General features: G+C 36.4%; 1 protein-coding gene across 3 annotated transcripts in view; it reads right to left on the bottom strand.

The window, feature by feature from the left end:
- Positions 1-297: 297 nt before the first annotated feature.
- LOC131258336 (zinc finger BED domain-containing protein RICESLEEPER 2-like) overlaps positions 298-24,040 on the bottom strand; it is a 65,761-nt gene continuing 42,018 nt past the window's right edge. For 2 of the 3 annotated variants that reach the window (XM_058259585.1, XM_058259587.1), the window contains exon 2: positions 298-2,537. In XM_058259585.1, the coding sequence (XP_058115568.1) occupies positions 507-2,513 (2,007 nt within the window). In that variant the 5' untranslated portion in view covers positions 2,514-2,537 and the 3' untranslated portion in view covers positions 298-506. Of the gene's footprint in view, positions 2,538-17,893; positions 17,916-24,040 lie in introns of those variants that run through there. The other variant, XM_058259588.1, reaches the window with a different exon arrangement.

Genomic DNA, 24,040 nt, shown 5'->3' with positions numbered 1-24,040 from the left:
TCCACTGAGTCCAACAGCCGCCCACCTGTGACCTTCATGGCAGGGCCTTCCCTTCCATTTGCATGTTGGCAGAAAATATGTAGCTGCATAACAAGTTAGCATACTCCTGGCTGCAAGTGATCAGTTGTCAGCAAATGGTTTTGAGTGGCTGCAGACAACGGGTCCAAGCGGATGCCGTGCACATTGGGTCTATCAGGAACGTCAGCCATCTACATGCACCTCATTTTGTGGAACCATTCAACGACACCAGCTGCAACACCATTTCTGGCTGCCGTAGGATAGAGAGAGTTGTTGGGCTTTGAGAAAGATGATTCATCTTTTAAGCAGAAGTTACTGATACAGTGCCTGGACTAAATTCTAAAATTCAAAGATTGAAAAATAATAATAGTAATAGTAAAGGGTTATTGGGACTAAGAAACTGTTACAGCTTGAAAGAAAGACTTACGGTGGTCCATCCTAATAGAGAGAAGCAACTGAAAATAAAGAATGCTCACACCTGCCCAAACCTAGAATTCCATTTTGACTAATGCATTGGAAGGTCCCTCCACTGGAACATTCTGCTGCTGAAGCCAATCCTTAGCACAAACAAGGGCCTCTAGTGTTTCTGGCTGCAACGAACTGCGGTAGTCATCGAGCACTTTCCTCCCACTGCCAAATATGAAATCAGAAGTAACAGTCGAGATTGGAATAGCCAAGACATCACGAGCCATCTTCGAGAGGTTTGGGTACTTGAGTTTGTTCAGTTTCCACCAATCTAAGATGTCAAAGTCTTGTATCCTCGGTATGAGTGCCTCTTCGAGGTATTGATCCAGCTCTGTCTGTGTCCGTCGGCCATTCGTTGTTTCAGATATAAACACATCGAAGTCTTGAAGCCCATCATCATTAGGAAGAGGGGTTCCTACCGTTCCCTCCACAGTATTGTTGGCCGGTCCATTTTCCAAATAAACTGGTGTTAGTGGTTGTGGATCCGCAGCATATTCAAGATATAGATCACGAATACCATCACTGACAATCTTAATGAATGTGTATGCATCCTCACCATAGATTTTAGAGTAGCTAAACTCAACAAGCTTCATCTTGAATCGTGGATCCATAACTACAATAACAGCTAAGGCGAGGCTGCAGTCCTTCCAATATTTGTCGAATCTTTCATGCATTTGCTTTGTAAGGCTGCTGACAATAGCATCCTCACTTCCTGCTGCATGCATCAGCTCTAATTTGATCTTCCACACTTCATGGAAGTAGATATTGGCAGTTGGGTGCGTTATTCCTGTAAAAACATTTGCGGCATTGTACAAAACTTTCAAGTACTTGCAAAGATTTTCGACCTTCTTCCATCCTTCCTCCGACGGTGCCCGGTTGTAGTCAGGATCAGACGTTTGCAAGTAAGAAAATGCTTCCTTGTAATCCAAAGCAGCCAACAGCATGAGATACGTCGTGTTCCACTGTGTACAGACATCTAGCGACAGGCTCTTTGTGCTAGCAATTTGAAGTTGTTGGACAACCTGTGCAAATTTTTCTTCATGCAGCTGTGATGCCTTCACATACTTAATACTTTCGCGGACTTCGTAGACAGTTTCATGGATCGCTTTTAGCCCATCCTGAGCAATGAGATTTAATATGCGAGCAAAGCAACTCGACACGAATAACCCACCATTCAGCATGAGTGCATTCTTGTTCGACAGGTGTTCTTTAAGGTTTGCACCAATGCTATCATGCAAAGAACAATCATCCAAAGAGACAGTGAATAACTTGTTCTCCAGGTTCCAATCTAAAAGGCAAGTCCAAATTGCTTCAGTAAGAGCACTGCCACTATGAGAAGATACCGTCGTGAAGTTGAGGATCCGTCTGTGTAATTTCCAATCATTATCGATAAATTGTCCCGTTAGAGACATGTACCCAAGAGTCCGACTGGATGTCCACAGATCTAAAGTGAGACTGACCCGTCCAAGGATTGCTTTCAGGAGTTGTTTGAGGTTTTGTTTCTCCTTTTGGAAAATCACCAGACAATCACCTTCAACGGTGCTGAATGTTACCATATTGAAATGGGGTTGGAGATTTTGGACAAAGGTTACGAAAGCAGACTGTTCGACCATGTGAAGTGGATACTCATGCATGATGATCATTTTTGCAATGTCGAGGCGAGTATGGTCCATGTCATACAAGTTGCCCCATGAGCCACTACTCCCTTTGAAGCGTTTCTTCAGCCGATCTGTGCCACTCCCACCACCTTTCATGGGGGGAGTATAAGGGGTTAGTTGCCTTCTATCTTGAAGCTGGTTTCTGGGACATGACCCGGAGGCTAGATGTCTTTTCAGGTGGCTAGTACCTAAACATTTTGAACCAGAACTGTATGCGAAGGTTTGCTTGCATCGTTTACAGCAAGCCCTGGCACATTCACTATCCACCCTTTCCACAGTGAAGTGTTCCCAAACTATAGATTTTTTTCTCCTACGCCTGGTAGACAACTTCATATCTGAACTGCCCTGGTCATTGTCGCTAGCCTCTGCCATATTTTTCTATAGAAAGGCAAACAGCTGCATAAAAGAAACAAAATCAGTATTGAAAAAGTAACATCCATACATTTATGTACTTTTCATTCTAAAAGCTGAGGACATTCTAGTTAAAGCTATATTCATTAAATGCTTATATATCATACATGCAAAAGAAACATGGAAAGCAAGGGAGAAAAAAAATGCATGGACAGTATATAAAAAAAATGCCCTTATATATTAGGCACCTTATGCGTGTAGACATGACCAACAGATAAGAGAAATGGCGGTTTATCTTGTGGTTGCCAGCCATGGATGGGCTCTCTATGCAAAAAATATATATAAATAAATAAATAAATTAGGAGTTAATAAACATCCTGTCAAAGGGGATTTTAACCATCCAGTCAATCAATGTGATTATATGTTATAGCTCATCCACACGCATTTCATAGGTTCCATTTAGGTTATGGGATGTGCCAAAAATCAGCTGTATCAAGAACTGGAATGGGCCATACCATCTGAAATCATGGGAAATCATGCCTAAAAACATTTTAAACTACTTGGTGGGACCCACCTGAGTTTTAGAATGGCCAAAAAATTGATGTGACCCCTCATCCAAGTGGGACACAATGGATGGGCTGAATGTCTAAACCACATCTCACTAGGCCCTATATACAATCAGGAAGGTTTCAATGGAAATCAGATTGCATACTGAGTTACTCAGTACGCTCTTATCGTACTGAGTAAACTCAGTTGGGCCCACTGTGAACGTATGTGGTTTATCCACACCGTCCATCTGTTTTTTCAGCTCATGTAAGGGGTTGAGCCCAAAATTTAAGCATATCCAAAGCTCAAATGGATTATACCACAGGAAACAGTGGGAATAATAATTTTCACCGTTGAAACTTTTCTGGGCCCCACATTGATGTTTACTTTCCATCCAACCTATTCATAAGATCTCACAGATATGGATGAAGGGAAAACACAAATATAAGCTTGATACAAAACTTTTGTGGCCCACAAGAATTTTTCAATGATAGACGCTCAATTCACTGTTTCCTGTGGTGTGGTCAGTTTAACATTTGGATATGGTACAATTTTTGGCTCAAGCACTAAAAGTATCAGATAAAATGGATGGACGGATGGGATAAAGTACGTAAATGATGGTGAACCTCACAGAGTTTACTTAGTACGCAATCCGCTTCCGTTTCAATGGGCGGGCATCCACTATCAACTGTTGTTTGTGGTGTGGCCCGCCTAAGTCATGTATTAGCTTGATTTTTAGCCATATAGCTCACCATGGAAGGGTGCATTTGATTGATGGGATGGATGTCCATCCCACATCATGGTGGGAATCACAGAGCTCAACCTCATGGGAAGCTTCCCATGAGGTCGACCCCATAGTACCCCCTTTCCACATATATGAGTGCCGATCACATGCCATGTCCAACTAGTTGGCATGTGGGGACCACCATGGTATTTGTATGACATCTCGTCCATCCAGCAAGGTTGTCCAACCATAAAAATAGGATGCCCAAAAAATCAGGACAATCCAACCATGAAAATGGGATGCTCCACTTGAATGTGAAGTTTTTAGGTGTTGTTTCATGGTTTTCTATGGAGTACACAATGTTTTAAATATCGACGATATCAGCCGATATATCCCACGATATATCTTGTATCCCATCTGTGCGATACGAAATACACAGGTAGTGCCGATATATCCCACCTATTCGATCCAGTGAACATTTTCAATTTTCGATCTATGTTTTTATTTTAAATCATGTTAAATCAGTGTCAAATGGTTACAAATCTATGATTCTTAAAGTTTTCCATGAAAATTTATGGATTTGGAACTTCGATTTCGAGATTTGGGGGAGATGGGTCATGTTGCGGAAAATTGAGAAAAAACAAAATTTCTTACAAATAAGTTGCAATCTTTGTATCCAAACATAAAATTAAACATGTATGTAACCCAATCTAGTGATTCTTCTTTTGCTTTTGAATGTATTGCTTGTGTTTCCATAAATGTTTTCTTACATTTATAAATTATATGAATAGAATTTGAATATACTTCTATTAGTTCAGTTGGAAAGCACATATATTAGGATCCCATACAAAGGAAACCCCTATTATGTGCACTTTTTCTTTTCTTTTTTTTGGTAATGTTTTGATTTCTAAGTGTGTATTGATGTCTTTTTCAACAACCCCTAAAGTTTCATTGAAACATTTGACCAATTTCCCAATGTTCCCATGTTTCCCAACAACAACAATACATTACATGATACAACTAATATATCTCATGCGATAACCGATATTTATCCATATCCCAAGGGTGTGATACATTACGCGATAATGATATTTAAAACATTGACCCCACCTAATAGTTGGATCATCCTGATTTTTGGGGCAACTCATTTTCATGATGGGATAATCTTAATGGAGGGGCAAGATGTTGTACAAACACCGTGGTGGACCCCACATGCCAACTAGTTGTGTGTGTGAGCATTACTCTATATATTTAATTTAGGACCTAATAAAAGAAACATTATCTCAAACCAAGATCCCCCTTTCAATCTCAAACATGATGGAAAAGTGTGCGCCAAAATACTATGGTAAGGGGTGTTATGGTACTTCCGAGTCGATGCAAAAGTTGTGCTAATCACACTGTTAAAACTGTTTGGGATAAAGAATATGGTCCAATCGAACTTTTCATCCAGGTGATAATTGATAACCATCCATTCTCATGGTTGCTGCACGTTGGACCACTTGAAACCAACTAGGTATGGTCCAGTGGATCAGCAAGACTTGAGCCAACGTCTTCCTGCTAGTCGGAGAATGCACTACCAGCTCAACTAATTATTGAATTCATGCTCATTTTGTTCTGATCCACATCATGATAATTTTGAATATTGGAAGATTCTCTACATGTTGGGCCATTCGAAACCAACTACGTACGGTCCCAGTAGATCAATGGGACTTAAGACTTACAGTCCCAGTAGATCAATGGGACTTAAGACCAGGTCTTCCTACTAGTCAGGAGAATGCACTACCAGCTCAACTAATGACTGAATGCATTATCATTTTGATCCGTATCATGATAATTTTGAATACTGGAAGATTCTCTACATGTTGGGCCACTTGAAACCAACTAGGTATGGTCTCAGTAGATCAGCGGGACTTGAGTCCAGGTCTTCCTGCCGGTCTAGAGAATGCACTACCAGCTCAACTAATGATGAATCCATGCTCATTTTGATCCATATCATGATAATTTTGAATATTGGAAGGTTCTCCACTGTAGTGATCAAATTTGAACTCTCAAGAGCCCTCCAAACTCCAGACAGTTGCAAGCAGGAAAAGATCAAACAACGCAAGGGTGGAATCTAGTCTACTAACATCAGCAAAAAGTCAAAACAGAGAAACATCACAATGGTGGAATTTAGTCTACTAATATCTGCGAAAAGACAAAACAGAGAATATCTTCAACAGCAAAATGAAAGATAAAAATGGAGGCAGGCAAGTAGAGGTGACCTCCCTCCCTCCCTCTCCTCCCTCTGTGTTCTTGGTAAGTCAAACAGGAAACTGCCTCATCGAACCACAGGTTCCAGCTCCTAGACTCCTGCTTGAGGCAATAGATGGATTTGTGGAGCTTGCACACTTTAGAATCATCCAGGTTGGTGAAACCCCTCCTCCATATAAATGTCACTATCCAGGTAACCATTGAGGAAATGGTAATGGAAAACAGTATTCCAATGCACTTCATCATGGAAACTGATGCAAACGTCTCATCAGTCTTTACCCTCCTACAGGTAGCCCTTGCCTACAAGCCTAGTCTTGAAAGTGTCCACTTTTCCATCCACATTACGTTCTCTTGTAGATCCATTTACATTGTATTGGTTTGATGTTGTCTGAAGAATTTATGAGTGTCCATGCATGGTCAGAATGCATGGATTCTATCTCCACATCCATAGCTTTGACCTAGCATCACACATAAATGTCAACGATTGCTTCCTAATAAGAAGTAAGATCATTCTCACATTAGTCAGGCGCCGCCAAGAACAAGATCGCTTCCTTCAAATGATTCTATCTGGTTCCCAATGCTCCCTCTGGCTACAACAAAAGACCAGTGCGAGCCAAGGTTCAAGAATTCGCCTCTTTGGGATAGATATCACAGGTACACTAGGAGAAATCTCATCCAACCTTCCATGAAGGTCTATACTGTGATCCCTGTTACATTTCAAAGTTTACTTCTAAGAAAACAGCATCTCGGCTAACTATAATTTTTTGCTCATTAGGATCATAGAACAGGTATCCCTGGGACTGTGTGGTATCCTATGAAAAAAGCACTTGGTACTCCCTGATTCCAACTTGCTCGAATCTAACCTCTTGACCATGACATGACAGCCCTAAATTGCCATGTCAGTTAATCTAGGCTTCTGCCCCGTCCATGGTTCAAGGGGTGTCTTGGGTGCTGCCTTGATTGGAATCTTATTCAGGAGATGCATTGTCATTTCAAAGGCATACCCCAAAATGAAATAAGCAGAGAAGCAAAGCTCATCATGGACCACACCATGTCCAATAGGTTGTGGTTCCTCTCAGAAACACAGTTTTCTTAAGTGCAGTCCACTAAGCGACCACACCATCTCTCTTGAGATAGTCTTCGAAATTGTTTGACCTATATTTCCCTCCAAGACCTAATCTCAATGCCATCACATTCTTGCCCAACTGTTTTTACACTTGAGCTTTTTATTCATTGGATATCTAAAAGGCATCTAATTTGCTATGCAAAAGGCATATGTAACCAAATATGGAGAAAATTTCAGTAATGTTAAAAGCACTCATGGACTCCTAGTGCTTTCACACTTGGGGGTTCACAGAGACCCGTAAGCACAAGTTGAAGGAGATCTATTGCTACCCCAGTGTTCCCTTTTGTTAATGGTTTCCTGGTCCACACAGACAGGTTTCACACGTGAGCAAAGGCTTAATTATCACACTCACAGTATTTCAAATATCGGCAATATTACCAAATAATATCGTTGGCATTATCGGTATCAACAAGTCAGCAATACCAAAACTACTAGCAGTTTAAAATTTTCTAAATATCACCAATATTTTCGATAATATCAGCGATATTTAGCAATATCAGTAATATTTTAAGAAGAATCCCTCACAAAAGTTCCTTTGTATTGATGATACCATCGTTAATGCCCCTAATACCAACAATAATATCCCCTATACCAGGAAAACATCCATTAACAGGCGAAATTTGGGATTTTTTATTTTATTTTGTTCCCTAGGTGATTTCGATCAATCTTTATTTTTATTGAATCAAAGTTTGATTTGAGGAGAAATCTCAACTCGAAACAAAGATAGGCTGGAACTCAAAGGCGACGAAAAATCCATAGAAACTTCTTTTTTTCAAAGGTTAGCATAGATTGCAATGGAAATCCATACCTATGTATGATTTTCATGTATTGACATCACTGTTTTAAACAGCTTACACTATGTAGCCTGTAGCTTGTGCTACGTAACATAGCTTAGCATTAATGCTACATAGAAAATGAAAATAGCTTAAGTCGATTGTAGACTATGCTATGTGCTAATTTGCATACTCCACACCTACATAACCTACACTACACACTACTTAGCATACACTAATATTTATTTTCACTAAAACATTAAAATCAATTAATGTTTTCAATGTTTTGTTATATTTTTCTGTTTTCAATAAAAATTAACTAATCTTTTCAATGATTTGAGTAAAATAATACAAGTAACAATGTTAAATCAATGCCATTGCCCTTTCTTTTTCTTTATACTTAATCTTTACACTTTTTCATATTATTTTAGGTTGCATCTCTCTCTCTCTCTCTCTCTCTCTCTCTTTCTTTTTTTTTTTTAACACTCTCACACCCACACACACCACATGGGCACTCGAACCCATGACCTCAGTGTTGAAACGTACTCTGTCTACAACTAAGCCAAGAGTAGGGACCGATTTTAGGTCATGTTTTGTTAACCCAAATATCATGAAATTTCTTGATACTTTGCACCAAAAAAATTTCATGATATTTGGTGCAACCAAGTGCAACCTTAATTAAAGATCTACAAGTAGCGTGCAGCTTAAGCCACATGCTATGTAGCCTATATCTCATGCTTCAAAGGAGTGAAAATTATGCTACACGCTATTCGCTATATAAAACACTAATTGACATAGATTTGTGGCGGAAAAAAATCTAACATTTGCATGAAAAATGGAGAAAATTGGTGCAATCCTAATATATTTCATTTTATATTAGAAAATGTGTTTTTCATTGTTAATTAATGTGGAAATTATATAAATTAATGAGCGTTGGCTGATTTATTAATTGGCTACAAATTTTATATTTATTTTTTACTGATTTTTTCGACAGTCCATAGTTAAGGCCCCTATAAAATGTAAAATTATTATGTATTACTTTTTTGGCAATATTTTTATTCCTACATGTCTAAACATGTGTCTTTTAACATCTCCTGAAGTTCACTGCAATTCCATCTTTTTATCCAACATTTCCATAATGTTTCCCTTAGACAGCGATACTTTCCCATATTGGCAACAATGTTGTCATGTGCGATCGCATAATTGTCCACGGCATAAGACGTGAAGCAAATGCGACCGCATATGGCTTTATGCCATGAGTATGCAATTGCATAATCGCATACTTGTGGTATACTGCCATATGTGATCGCATATGGCCCTCATTTGCACTATTCTAAAAGCCGCCCCCCCCCCCCCCCCCATTTAGTTCTTCGATTTTGTTTACTCGACTCGATATTTGGTGCAACCAAGTGCAACCTTAATTAAAGATCTACAAGTAGCGTGCAGCTTAAGCCACATGCTATGTAGCCTATATCTCATGCTTCAAAGGAGTGAAAATTATGCTACACGCTATTCGCTATATAAAACACTAATTGACATAGATTTGTGGCGGAAAAAAATCTAACATTTGCATGAAAAATGGAGAAAATTGGTGCAATCCTAATATATTTCATTTTATATTAGAAAATGTGTTTTTCATTGTTAATTAATGTGGAAATTATATAAATTAATGAGCGTTGGCTGATTTATTAATTGGCTACAAATTTTATATTTATTTTTTACTGATTTTTTCGACAGTCCATAGTTAAGGCCCCTATAAAATGTAAAATTATTATGTATTACTTTTTTGGCAATATTTTTATTCCTACATGTCTAAACATGTGTCTTTTAACATCTCCTGAAGTTCACTGCAATTCCATCTTTTTATCCAACATTTCCATAATGTTTCCCTTAGACAGCGATACTTTCCCATATTGGCAACAATGTTGTCATGTGCGATCGCATAATTGTCCACGGCATAAGACGTGAAGCAAATGCGACCGCATATGGCTTTATGCCATGAGTATGCAATTGCATAATCGCATACTTGTGGTATACTGCCATATGTGATCGCATATGGCCCTCATTTGCACTATTCTAATAGCCGCCCTCCCCCCCCCCCCCCCCATTTAGTTCTTCGATTTTGTTTACTCGACTCGACATCAAGTCTCATTCATTATGTCTTCTTCCCAATCTCTCTCTCTTATTTAGTTCTTCGATTACTACTTAGTAATTGTTTACTTGACTCGACATCGATTACTCGACTCGACATCAAGTCTCATTCATTATGTCTTCTTCCCAATCTTCTTCTTTGAAACCCAAGTCCAATGCACCGGGATGGAAGTCCAGGCATGATCGTAGTCAAGGTATTAAAAAACGGTTACGTAACAGCAATAACAGTCATTACGTAGTGTTGTTGCACGATATGGAGGTGTGATGGGCACTCCAAAAAAAACAGTCGAGTAACGGCCGTTACATGCATAACAGCCTAGTAACGGGTATATTTTTTTTCTATAAAGAGGGCCATTTGCTCTGAATTTTCAACATCTCTGTGTTTTTTTTTTTTTTTTAAATCTCCCTTCTATTTCCTAAACTCATTGTAAGCTAAATCTGACTACTTTCATTCCATATTTAAATATTATAACTTGAATCGACAACACTTTGATGGATTGAAGCCGAGTGGGTGGTGGACCATTTTGGGGATTTTTGAAAAAGATGTTAGTGCCCTTTTTTTTTTGTGATTTCTTATTGAAAATGACGAAATCAAAGGGGAAACACCAAATCTACATAATCTTACTAAAATTTCTATTGATTTAGTATTCTATTTTTTTTCATTGTTTCGAAAATGGACTATTTTATGAAAGAAAATAGAAAAAGTTCTTTTTTCTTCTTTTTTTCCAATTTGGAAGCCTAATTAGTTGCAATGCATAAAGAATGGTGGAATGTATGATAACATGTGATAGATTTGAGTTGGTTATGAAATTTTCCAATTTTTTATTTTGTGTATTTTTGCATCTATTTTTGGTGATTTTTAAAAAATGCAAAAATAATAATAATAATAATAAAATAAATAAATAAATATAAAAATAAAATAAAAAAGAAGTTTTTTTTGTTTTGATTTCAATGTTTAATAGTTGCAATGCACATAGAATGGTTGAATACATAATAACAGTCGAGGCATGATCGTAGTCAAGGTATTAAAAAACGGTTATGTAACAGCAATAACAGTCATTACGTAGTGTTGTTGCACGATATGGAGGTGTGATGGGCACTCCAAAAAAAACAGTCGAGTAACGGCCGTTACATGCATAACAGCCTAGTAACGGGTATATTTTTTTTCTATAAAGAGGGCCATTTGCTCTGAATTTTCAACATCTCTGTGTTTTTTTTTTTTTTTAATCTCCCTTCTTTTTCCTAAACTCATTGTAAGCTAAATCTGACTACTTTCATTCCATATTTAAATATTATAACTTGTATCGACAACACTTTGATGGATTGAAGCCGAGTGGGTGGTGGACCATTTTGGGGATTTTTGAAAAAGATGTTAGTACCCTTTTTTTTTTTGTGATTTCTTATTGAAAATGACGAAATCAAAGGGGAAACACCAAATCTACATAATCTTACTAAAATTTCTATTGATTTAGTATTCCATTTTTTTTCATTGTTTCGAAAATGGACTATTTTATGAAAGAAAATAGAAAAAGTTCTTTTTCTTTTTCCAATTTGGAAGCCTAATTAGTTGCAATGCATAAGGAATGGTGGAATGTATGATAACATGTGATAGATTTGAGTTGGTTATGAAATTTTCCAATTTTTTATTTTGTGTATTTTTGCATCTATTTTTTGTGATTTTTAAAAAATGCAATAATAATAATAATAATAATAAAATATAAAAATAAATATAAAAATAAAATAAAAAAGAAGTTGTTTTTTTTGTTTTGATTTCAATGTTTAATAGTTGCAATGCACATAGAATGGTTGAATACATAATAACAGTCCAGGCATGATCGTAGTCAAGGTATTAAAAAACGGTTATGTAACAGCAATAACAGTCATTACGTAGTGTTGTTGCACGATATGGAGGTGTGATGGGCACTCCAAAAAAAACAGTCGAGTAACGGCCGTTACATGCATAACAGCCTAGCAACGGATATATTTTTTTTCTATAAAGAGGGCCATTTGCTCTGAATTTTCAACATCTCTATGTTTTTTTTTTTTTAATCTCCCTTCTTTTTCCTAAACTCATTGTAAGCTAAATCCGACTACTTTCATTCCATATTTAAATATTATAACTTGAATCGACAACACTTTGATGGATTGAAGCCGAGTGGGTGGTGGACCATTTTGGGGATTTTTAAAAAAGATGTTAGTACCCTTTTTTTTTTGTGATTTCTTATTGAAAATGACGAAATCAAAGGGGAAACACCAAATCTACATAATCTTACTAAAATTTCTATTGATTTAGTATTCCATTTTTTTTCATTGTTTCAAAAATGGACTATTTTATGAAAGAAAATAGAAAAAGTTCTTCTTTTTCTTTTTTTTTTTTTCCAATTTGGAAGCCTAATTAGTTGCAATGCATAAAGAATGGTGGAATGTATGATAACATGTGATAGATTTGAGTTGGTTATGAAATTTTCCAATTTTTTATTTTGTGTATTTTTGCATCTATTTTTGGTGATTTTTTAAAAATGCAAAAAAAATAATAATAATAATAAAATAAATAAATAAATAAATATAAAAATAAAATAAAAAAGAAGTTTTTTTTGTTTTGATTTCAATGTTTAATAGTTGCAATGCACATAGAACGGTTGAATACATAATAACATGCAATAGATTTGATTTGGTTGTGCATTTTCTAATTTTTAATTTTTGTATTTTCGCACCTATTTATGGTGATTTTAAAAAAATGCAAAAAAAAAGAAAAAAAAAGAAAAAAGAAAAAAAAAGAGAGAAGTTAATTTTCTATCAGTTTTGACATTTTATAGTCGCAATGCATGTGGAATGGTTAAATGCATAACAACATTAAATAGATCTGAGTTGGTTATGCATTTTCCTTCTTCTTTTTTTTTTTTTTTTTTTTTTGTCTTTCCGCACCTATTTGTGGTGATTTTAAAAAAAAAAAAAAATGCAAAAGGAATACAAAAACTTGGGTTTTATTTTATTTTATTCTCGATTTCAATGTTTGATAGTTGCAACGCATATAGAATGATTGAATGCATAATAACATGCAACCGATCTGATTTTGTTATGAGTTTTCCAATTTCTATTTTTTCTATTTTCGCATATTGACAGTGATTTTTGAAAAATGCAAGAAAAAAAAAAAAAGGTCGGCTTTTTCTTTTCAATTTCAATGTTTGGTAGTTGCAATGCATGTAGAATGGTTACATGCGTAATAACATGCAATAGATCTGATTTGGTTATGCATTTTCCTTTTTTGTATTTTTGCATTTTCGCACTTATTTTCAAATATCTTTGAAAATCGAGAGAGAGTTTTCGATTTCATTGTTTGGTAGTTGCAATTCATGTACTAGTATGTGTAGTCACAGACAATTACAATAGGCGAATTTATAATCAATTTGAATTTGGAAGTTGGAAGAACGCAAATTTCTAATTTTTTGTTTAATTTCATATATATATATTTATTACTTTGTAGAACGAGTGACAGGAAACCTTGATTATTTTCTAGTGTTTTAAACAGCTATGCTATGTAGCATGTAGCTTACGCTATGTAGCATGTAACTTACGATATGTAGCATAGCTTAGCCTTAACGCTACGTAACTCATGAAAATAGCTTAAGTTGCGTGTAGCCAATGCTACATGATAATTTGCATACGCCACACACTATAGAGACTATATGCTACACAATATGTAGCTTACATTACAAGTTATCTTTTACTAAAACATTAAAATCAATTAATGTTTTCAATGACTTGTTATATTTTTCTATTTTCAATAAAAATTAGGTAATGTTTTCAGTGCTCTTAGTAAAATAATACAAGTAACAGTATAAAATCAGTTTCATTGCTCTTTAATCACTGTCCTTTCTTATTACTTTCGGTTGCATTTGGTTGCATCCAGTGTTCGAAATATCGGTATTGTGTTACGTATCACATCTTTGATATATAAATACGTATCGGTTATCGCACGGGATATATCATTTGTATCAGGTAATTCATCACACTTTTTGGGAAACATAAGAAAACATTGGGAAAATGGTTGAATTTTTCAACGAAACTTCAGATATTGTCAAAAAAAGACCTCAATACACACTTTTAAATCATAACATCTCAAAAAAGAAGTGCGCATAATAGGTTTCCTTTGTATAGTGTCCTAAGCTATGTTTTGTATGACTAACTAAAGCAATTATATTCAAATCGAATGCATAACATTTAGAGTGTATATGATGATCATTTCACTAAACACTCGTAAATACTTCAAAATTAGTCTTAATTGACAGCTGGTTGAAGGAAATTTTAGAAAAAAAATAAATAATTTTTTAATAATTTTTATATGAAAAAATAAATTTTATTTTCAAAAATTGACAAGACTTAACAAATTAGTAGATCGGCCCTCATACATGCTTGATTTCATGTTTGGAGTGCAACATTCCATGTAAAATTTTCCTAATTTTTCCAAATCAAACCACCTACACTCAAATTTCAAAATTAGAGTGTATGTGATGATCATTTCATCAAATACTCCTATATACTTCGAAATTAGTCTCAATTGACAGCTGGTTGAAGGGAAATTTTGGAAAAAAACATGGAGAACATGAAAAACCAATTAATATCAAAATCAAAGCTCTAACTCCATGATTTTACATGCAAAACATGAAGAACCAATGAATTTATATCCAATTGACACTGATTTAACATAATTTCAACAAAAAAAGGGATAAAATTTTAAAAATGCTCACCCAATTGAACACGTGGGATATATATCGGCACTGCCTGTGCGTTTCATGTCACATAGGTGGGATACGAGATATATCATGGGATATATCGGCCGATATCGTCGATATTTAAAACACTGATTGCATCGAATATCATGCAATTTTGTTAAATTTCATTATTAATCATGATAATTTGGTGTAGAATACCATGAAATTGGGGTAACCAAGCTCAACCTTGAATAAAAATCTAATGGCATGTAGCTTACGCTATGCGCTATGTAGCGTACGCCTCATGCTTCAAAGGGGTGAGCACTACACTCGCTATTTAAAACATTGTTGTTTTATTCTTAGATTTTAGAGTTGTTTGGGGACTAGGATTGCATTGTAAAGTGTAACTTGTGCATTTGCCATTTGGGTTAGGGACTTTGGGTTGTAATTTATAAGTTGCAACAGTTGTTTTAGTATTGTAATTTGTAAAGTGTGTAATTTGTAGTTTTGTACTTTCGTAGAATAGTTTGGGGATTGTGAGTTGTAACTTTTAAAAAAAAAAAAAAAAAAAAAGATGACGGGAGGAGCAGGCTAATGAGAAAGTGATGATATTGGATGGCAATTTTGTTAGTGTATGGGGGTAGGCACGCCACGAAGTGCAACTACTGTAATTGATTGATAACTGGAAGAATCACACGAGTGAAGCAACGTTTGGCACATCAAAACAGACAAGTTATAAGGCACCCTAGCATGTCAAAAGAAATAACGTTAGTAATGTAGCAGAATTTACAAAAGTTGGAGGAAAAAAGTGAGGTGCTGAAGAGAAGACGGGACAGTCTTGATGCGACCCGACAAGAGGTGTTTAGTCTTCTACCTAACTATATAGGCATTGGTCCAACAATATTGTTGAGTCCAGTGACACTTCAGATCGGGAGGTCGGAGAGAGGATGCATCGCTTGCGAAGGTGAAGAGCATCGACACACGTTTTGTTATAAGTGGTCTATACCAAGGTATCCCGTATCAGTATCGGTTGGCATAACGATGCCCTCCGATACCAATATGGATACGGGGGTGTAACGGCGATATGGGGGCGTAACGACCTGTAACAGTACCCTTTTTTTTTTTGCCAAAAAAATATGAAAAAATATGGATTAAATCCGGAATATTCTAAGCATTCCAAATATGCATTCATTTATAAATTGGAACACGTTTATGGTGGTGTAATGATCCACTCTTTGGTGAGAAGTTGTACCGGATTGTGTAATGAATTTATGAACCAGACAACCTGGATTTGACTACGAAACTCATATAATTAATTTTCAAACTATTTACTATCAATGATAGATATATTAGAATGAATGTAATATGAAAATATCTTACATGTAATATATTCAAATTTTTTTTTTAAAAAAAAAAAAAGCCAAAAGTAGTGCGTAAATAGAAAAAATTTATTAAAAAAATATAAAATGACAACAATAATCTGTAAAATGGATATTAACATATTCTACTATGATTAACACATCATATTCTACCATTAAAACAGCAAAACATTCAATAAAAAATGATTTTTCGAATTAAAAAAAAAAATGGGCCGAAAATAGTGCGTAAATAGAAAAAAATTATAAAAAAATATAAAATGACAATAACAATCTATAAAATGCACATTAATATCTTCTACTATGATTAACACATCATATTCTACCATTAAAACAGCAAAACATTGAATAAAAAATGATTTTTCGAATTAAAAAAAAAGGGCCGAAAATAGTGCGTAAATAGAAAAAAATTATAAAAAAATATAAAATGACAATAACAATCTGTAAAATAGACATTCACATGTTCTGCTATGATTAACACATCATATTCTACCATTAAAATAACAAAACATTCAATAAAAAATGATTTTTCGAATTTAAAAAGAAAAAAAGAGCCGAAAATAGTGCGTAAATAGAAAAAATTTATAAAAAAATATAAAATGACAACAACAATCTGTAAAATGGACATTAATATCTTCTATTATGATTAACACATCATATTCTACTATTCAAACAGCAAAACATTGAATAAAAAATATAAATACCTATTTTTGAGGAATTTCTGGAAAATGGCCCACGAAGCTTCGAATCAAGAAAATTCTTAATATAAGTTGTTTTTATCTGTAATATCAAGCTAAGAGTGGTCGAAAATAGCAATAGAATGATCTAGGAAGAGTTTGGAAGAAAGAAGTTTCAAAAAAGTGAAAAAACAGACCTTAAAAAGCAAAAAAAAAAAAAAAAGGCCGTTTTTTTACCATTACGGGGCAGTAACGGCTGTTATGGCTACAGAATCGGGGGGTGCCCCGTATCGCGTAACGGCCATTGCAGTTACCGATACGGCCGTATCGTAACGAATACGGGACAACCTGGTCTGTACATGTAGGGGGAGGCGGTGGGAGTGGGACTAGGACTAGGGGTGTGTATGTGAGGGGTGGTGGTAGTGGTGGAAGTAAGGGGGGTGTCTGGTGGTTTATGGCATTGCTTTAACCAAAGAGATATACATCACGATGTATTCCTGTGGAAATGTGGACGGTGATATGATAGTACAGTACCCGGGGGGCCCTCATGTCATCCAATTCAGGTTAGGAAGGAGTCGACAAAACATAAGAAGATAAAACAAATGTGAACCAAAAATGCAGTTGAGAAGCTTGGGAGGGCAATAGCCAAGCTATTCATACATGGCAACATACCTCCTGACATTGCCAACTCCCCCTACTAGCATGTAGTTGTTGATGCACCAATAGAAGCAGGCAAAAGAGTGAGGGCATCCACAGCTCTTGACATTAGGGGCAAGTGGATGTATGCAGAATACGAAGATGTGAAAGCGTACGTCACCATCTTTAAACCCATATGACAGAGCAAATGATGCACTATTATGTGCGATGGTTGGACTGGCCCAACCAAACCAAATAGCATGATCAATTTCATGGTATATTGCCACTTGGGTACATTATTCAATAAATCGATTGATGCATCGGTTGTAGTCAAGAATGCAAACTATATATTCAACCTTATGGATACAATGGTGGATGAATTGGAGAGGCAACCATGGTGCAGATTGTGACTGAAATTGAAGCAACATACAAGGCAGGGAGAAGAATGTTGATGGAAAAGAAACCACATTTGTTCTGGCCACCATGTGCCGCGCACTGCATCAACCTCAACTTAGAAGAAATTAGAAAGAAGAATGTCACAAACTTGGTTAAAAGGTGAAGAGAAGTAATAGCGGTTATCTATAACCATAACATAGTAGTCACCATAATGAGGAAGTTCACGAAAGGGAGGGAGCTTCTTAGGCCTACGCCAACAAGATTTGCAACAACTTTATAGCTCTTTAGAGCTTACCTGAGCATCGGGGAGAGTTGAGCAAGATGTTCACTTCACGGAATTGACTCAATACAAAATACGGGAAAAAAACATTGGGGACACCAATCGATGTTCTGGCAACTATAAGAGACAACAAGTATTACAAAAGTATCATAAACATCAAGGTGTTCCAAAACGGTAATGGTGGCCATAATGGCCACCACCATTACCATTATGATATGGGCCGTAACGGCCCCTGTATCGGCTGTTACGGCCTTTTTTTATTTTTTGAAAAAACTGTAACAGGACCGTTACGGCCCATTATGGGACCATTATGGCCTGTTTTTTCTATTATGGTGGTTACTGTTTAAAGTTATGTAACTGATTTTGAATACCTTGGTAAACATCCTCAAGGTGATGGAACTATTGATGAGAGTCGTTTGTCTTGTCGAATCCGACGAGGTACCTACCATAGGCTTCCATGACGAACTTGCTATTAAGCGGGATTATAAACACCATTTGGATTAATGAATCAACTTCACCATCATCTTCATGTAGCAAGTAAATTCTTTCTTATTATGAACTTATTCTTCTCATCTTTGGCCCATTAAATAAGTTGATGGATATTGAGTTCATTATAGTAATGTAGGATACTACTCAAATCCAAGAAATGGATATGATCAATCATATGTCAAGGACGATGATGTTCGTATCGGGCTTAAGAACACGGAAAAAAAAAGGTTAAGAGTCTTGACTTAGGCAAATAAGGGTGTTGAATAAAGTAAGTACAATGTAAAAGTCTTTACATATTGGTCTTTAATTTTTTATCTTTGCTTTTTAAAGTTTTTAAAGCCATATGTAATGTACGATTGTTGATTGGGATTTGGATTAGATATTAATAATGTATAAATAATACATCAGGGATTGCATTCATTACCATTCCGCATATAAAATGCTCGTAAACCACTCTCATTGCATTGCCAAATACATAGGAGGAAAAGACGAGCAAGCATAGTTGGGAAGCTTTTATTATTATCATCTAGGTTCTTGTTATAATCCAAGTTGTGATTTACCACAAACCATTAATTACATCTCTTTAAAATAATCTTGATTCTAATGTAAAATACAATATAGTAACAAAGTAGTGATAAGTATTTCTATGGTGACAAAACATGCAATATTTAATAGAATGCGAGGTATGCATGCACTATGACTGTTCTTTTCTAGTCTTGGGATCGTCTATTGGGGTTCCAGCTTCCGTACAAGGGAGCTTCACCCGTAATCTACGGCCAAAAAGCCGATTATTATCACGCTCGAAAAGAAGCGGAGGATGAAAAGCCACGATCAGTAAGGCTAGTCCAACTTCTTGAGCAACTGAGATATTGAACAACAAACATTTGATTGAATTCCTTGCCTCACCCTGAGATGAGAGGGAAGGTCGATGTTTGACTCGAATCTTGGACTTAATCTTTAATCCTACACCAGGGTTCGGGCTCTGTGGCCTCCTTACATGGTAAGATATTGGGGTAAGGACCCTTCTTGGTATTCTCCTTTCCCGTGTGAATCCACAATAATAGAGGGGATTTGAGATAAGGAAATGTATGCTTGTCATGTGTCAGTCAGTCTCCTAGACAGGAAGCGTATCAACTGTGTCTGTATTGGAGAATGTGTTGTCCGCATATCAAAGAAATAGAGCTAGAGCACCATGTTGAATATGGCATGTAGGAAGTTTTCACGAATCCATATTGGATCGCAGAATAGAGAGCATCTCTCTTCATGGTCTGTTTGAATCACCATGGTAGTGACATAGAGCCAAAGTTAACACATTGGTTATCGAATGCTATGAGAAAGCATAGAAATAAGCAATTAGTACAATAAAGAGTAATGAGTGCAAGTCATATGAGGGATGGTTCAACCACACCATCACTTCAGGCAAACATGCTAGCTAAGAGGTATGATTAGTTGCAACTGAGACAACTCCTCAGGGGTTGGCACGGCTTTTCCTCTTAGTTGGGAAGATGGGATGGCTACGCCTTCACCAAAGATAGGAAAAATGGTGCATTTTCTCACAGATTTCACCTAAGAAAAGCCGCTCAATCCCAAGAGCCTAAAACTAAGGAAAATGAAAGTGAAATGAGGAAAACGAAATGAAAAAGTCCTTAGAGAGAAGCCCCCATGGGGTATTTATAGGTTTCCTCGAATGTCCAGCGATGACGTGGTGCTCTCTCATTAGTTGATGGTCACACCACATGGTAATTGCACCATCTAAGGAAGCATGGGATGGCATGGCAGGAAACAAGCTTAGATCAGTCCACGTGGCTGAGCGATGGTGCGGACTTGGCCACAGGCCAGGCCATAAGTCCATGCCACCATGACTTTAGGCCACGCCTTCAGTATTTGCTCACACTTTGAAGCCCGTGCCTCCTTATGACTTCAAAACAATTTGCACTTTTTCAACCCCAAAAATGATGTATCGTCCACAATTGGAAATATATACACTACACCAAGGTAGCTTCTCCGATACCATTACACAAAAGGCAATTTATCAAACAACTCCAGGTAATAAACTAATATTTTATTAGCAAGGTGTCCCGTATCGGTATCGGTTGGCGTAACGGTGACCTCCAAAACCGATACGGATACGGGGGCGTAACGGTGATACGGGGGCGTAACGGCCCGTAACGGCGCAAAAATTTTTTTTTGCCAAAAAAATATGAAAAAATATGGATTAAATCCGGAATATTCTAAGCATTCCAAATATGCATTCATTTATAAATTGGAACATGTTTATGGTGGTGTAACGGTCCACTCTTTAGTGAGAAGTTGTATCGGACTGTCTGATAAATTTATGAACCAGATAACCTGAATTTGATTACAAAATTCATATATTTAATTTTCTAACTATCTACTATCAATGATAGATATATTAGAATGAATGTAATATGAAAATATCTTACATTTAGGTGTTTGCAATTATTTTTGAGGGCCAAAATTCATGCGTAAATAGAAAAAAAATATAAAATGGCACCCCAAATATGTAAAATGCACATTAACATGTTCTACTATGATTAACACATCATATGGCATCATTAAAACAGCAAAAGAATCATTAAAAAATGATTTTTCGAATTTTCAAAAAAAGGGCCGAAATAAATGCGTAAATAGAAAAAATATAAAAAAAAATATAAAATGGCACCCCAAATATGTAAAATGCACATTAACATGTTCTACTATGATTAACACATCATACGGCATCATTAAAACAGCAAAAGAATCACTAAAAAATGATTTTTCGAATTTTCAAAAAAAGGGCCGAAATAAATGCGTAAATAGAAAAAAATATAAAAAAAATATAAAATGGCACCCCAAATCTGTAAAATGCATATTAACATGTTCTACTATGATTAACACATCATATGGCATCATTAAAACAGCAAAAGAATCATTAAAAAATGATTTTTCGAATTTTCAAAAAAAGGGCCAAAATAAATGCGTAAATAGAAAAAAATATATAAAATATATAAAATGGAACCCCAAATCTGTAAAATGCACATTAACATGTTCTACTATGATTAACACATCATATGACATCATTAAAACAGCAAAAGAATCATTTAAAAATGGTTTTTCGAATTTTCCAAAAAAGGGCCAAAATAAATGCGTAAATAGAAAAAAATATTTAAAAAATATAAAATGGCACCCCAAATCTGTAAAATGCACATTAACATGTTCTACTATGATTAACACATCAAATGGCATGATTAAAACAGCAAAACAACCATTAAAAACTGATTTTTCGAATTTTAAAAAAAGGGGCCAAAATTCATGCGTAAATAGAAAAAAATATTAAAAAATTATTAAATGGCACCCCAAATCTGTAAAATGCACATTAACATGTTCTACTATGATTAACACATCATATGACATGATTAAAACAGCAAAATATATTAAAAAAAGTATAAATACCTATTTTTGATGAATTTCTGAAAAATGGCCCACCGAGCTTTGATTCAAAAAAATCTATAATATAATGTGTTTTTCTATCAAATACCTAACTAAGGTTGGTCGAAATTAGTAGTAGAAGGAGTTAGAAACAGTTTGGAAGCAAGATGTTTCAAAAAAAAACAGCAAAAACAGAGCTTTAAAAAAAAAAAAAAGTCACCGTTTCGGGCCCGTAACGGCCCGTTACGGCCGTTACACCCCGTAACGGGCCCGTATCGGCCGATACGGGTACAAAATCGGGTATCGGCCGATACGACCCCGAAACGGGTAACGGTTCCCACCGTTACCGTTACGTATCGGCCGTTACAGCCGATACGTAACCGTTTTGGCACACCCTGTTTATTAGTTATTACTATTATTGACATTATTGCACAAATAGTAAAATGTTAGATTAGAACTTAATAGTTTACAAACTAATTTAAGTTTTTTCCCCCAAGCAGTCGATTGGTGGATGCATTATGGAGAGAGTGCACACACTCTCAAGGCAATTGCAATCAAAGTTCTGGGCCAAACAACTTCCTCTAGTTGCGAGAAGAACAAGAGTTGTTTTCCGCTTATTCATTCGAAGAATAAAAATAGACTACAGACCAAGGAGTTGGTCCAGCTCGTTTATATGCATTACAAGTTTACAACATGAAGTTGTGAATGCGGAATTTAGGGCGTGTGGTGAATTTAGTTGAAGACGGCAACATTTGTCCTGTAAGCTTGAACCACATTTACAATGAGGATGACCCACTACTACCTTGGTTGGAAGAAGGGAGAGATAGGTAGGAGAAGACAGAGAAGAAATTGACATCAACAAACCAGAAATACAAGCAGCGAAACAACAAAGTCTTGCAGCTATCTTCAATCCAAAGAGGTCCCCACCTATCAAAGAGAGGTTAAATAGCAGTGACAATAAAGAAATTGAGTCGAATGATAGTGGCAGCAATGATGATAACGATGCACCTACTAGTCCTACTTCTGGTGTTGCCCACCCCACCATACAGCAGTCTGCACATCATGAGGCCAATCAGCATTGACGAACTAGAGGAGGTTGCACATACAAATGCACCGAGTCAAGATATGACCAGCCAGGGGCATAGGAGGAGAATCATGGAGAGGTTATCATTGGCACAAATGGCATGGTAGTAGACGGAGCACCCAGACATCAGACTATTGGTGCTTATGAATATGGATATGATGAGTCATATGGGTATGGCCAATATATATAACCTATTAAAGCACATTCATGTTGGACTAGCATTGTTCGAGCATACAGTCAATATAAGGGATACAAATATTCGTATCTAAATCCAAGCTCCACATTGTCCCAGTCTCACTCTAAGTCTTACTACATACGGTACTAAGGTAAAGGTATAAGTACGACTATGGTGAATACGGGTCATCATCTGGTACTTACCGGGATGCCACATAGTAAATGCCTAGTGGTAGTAAAGATCGTGGTCGGTCATCCTCGAGATTCCTTGATATGATCTTCCTCACAAGATCTGATTTGGATATGCGGCACTTTGATGCAGGACAATTAACCACCTGCTCTAAAAGCTCGATAATGCAGGGACATTTTCACACCGGGCTCAAGTGAGGTGGCCTGAGGGGCATACTCAGGGTGGGGCGGCCAGTGTAACCCATGGATTTGGGGCCCGTGTGAGGCGGAATCCATGGATTTGGGGCCCACGAGAGGGCAAAACCCATGGATTTGGGGCCTAGGCTAACCCATGGATTTGGGGCCCAGGGTATAAGATAAAGGAATTAATTCGTCATGCTTTATCAGTTCAAGCTTTTAGAGCAAGTGGTTAATTATCCTGCATCAAATTGGTATCAGAGCGAGAGGTCTCGTGTTCGGGACTCCTCACCAAGGATGATTAATGCAGGTGCGTTTTCACACCAGGCTCAAGTGGGGTGGCCTAAGGGGCACACTCG

This window comes from Magnolia sinica, chromosome 10, assembly GCF_029962835.1.
Source record: "Magnolia sinica isolate HGM2019 chromosome 10, MsV1, whole genome shotgun sequence".
Classification (NCBI taxonomy): domain Eukaryota; kingdom Viridiplantae; phylum Streptophyta; class Magnoliopsida; order Magnoliales; family Magnoliaceae; genus Magnolia; species Magnolia sinica.
Note: the sequence above shows the minus strand (reverse complement) of the source record. Positions and strands in the feature narration are given on the sequence as shown.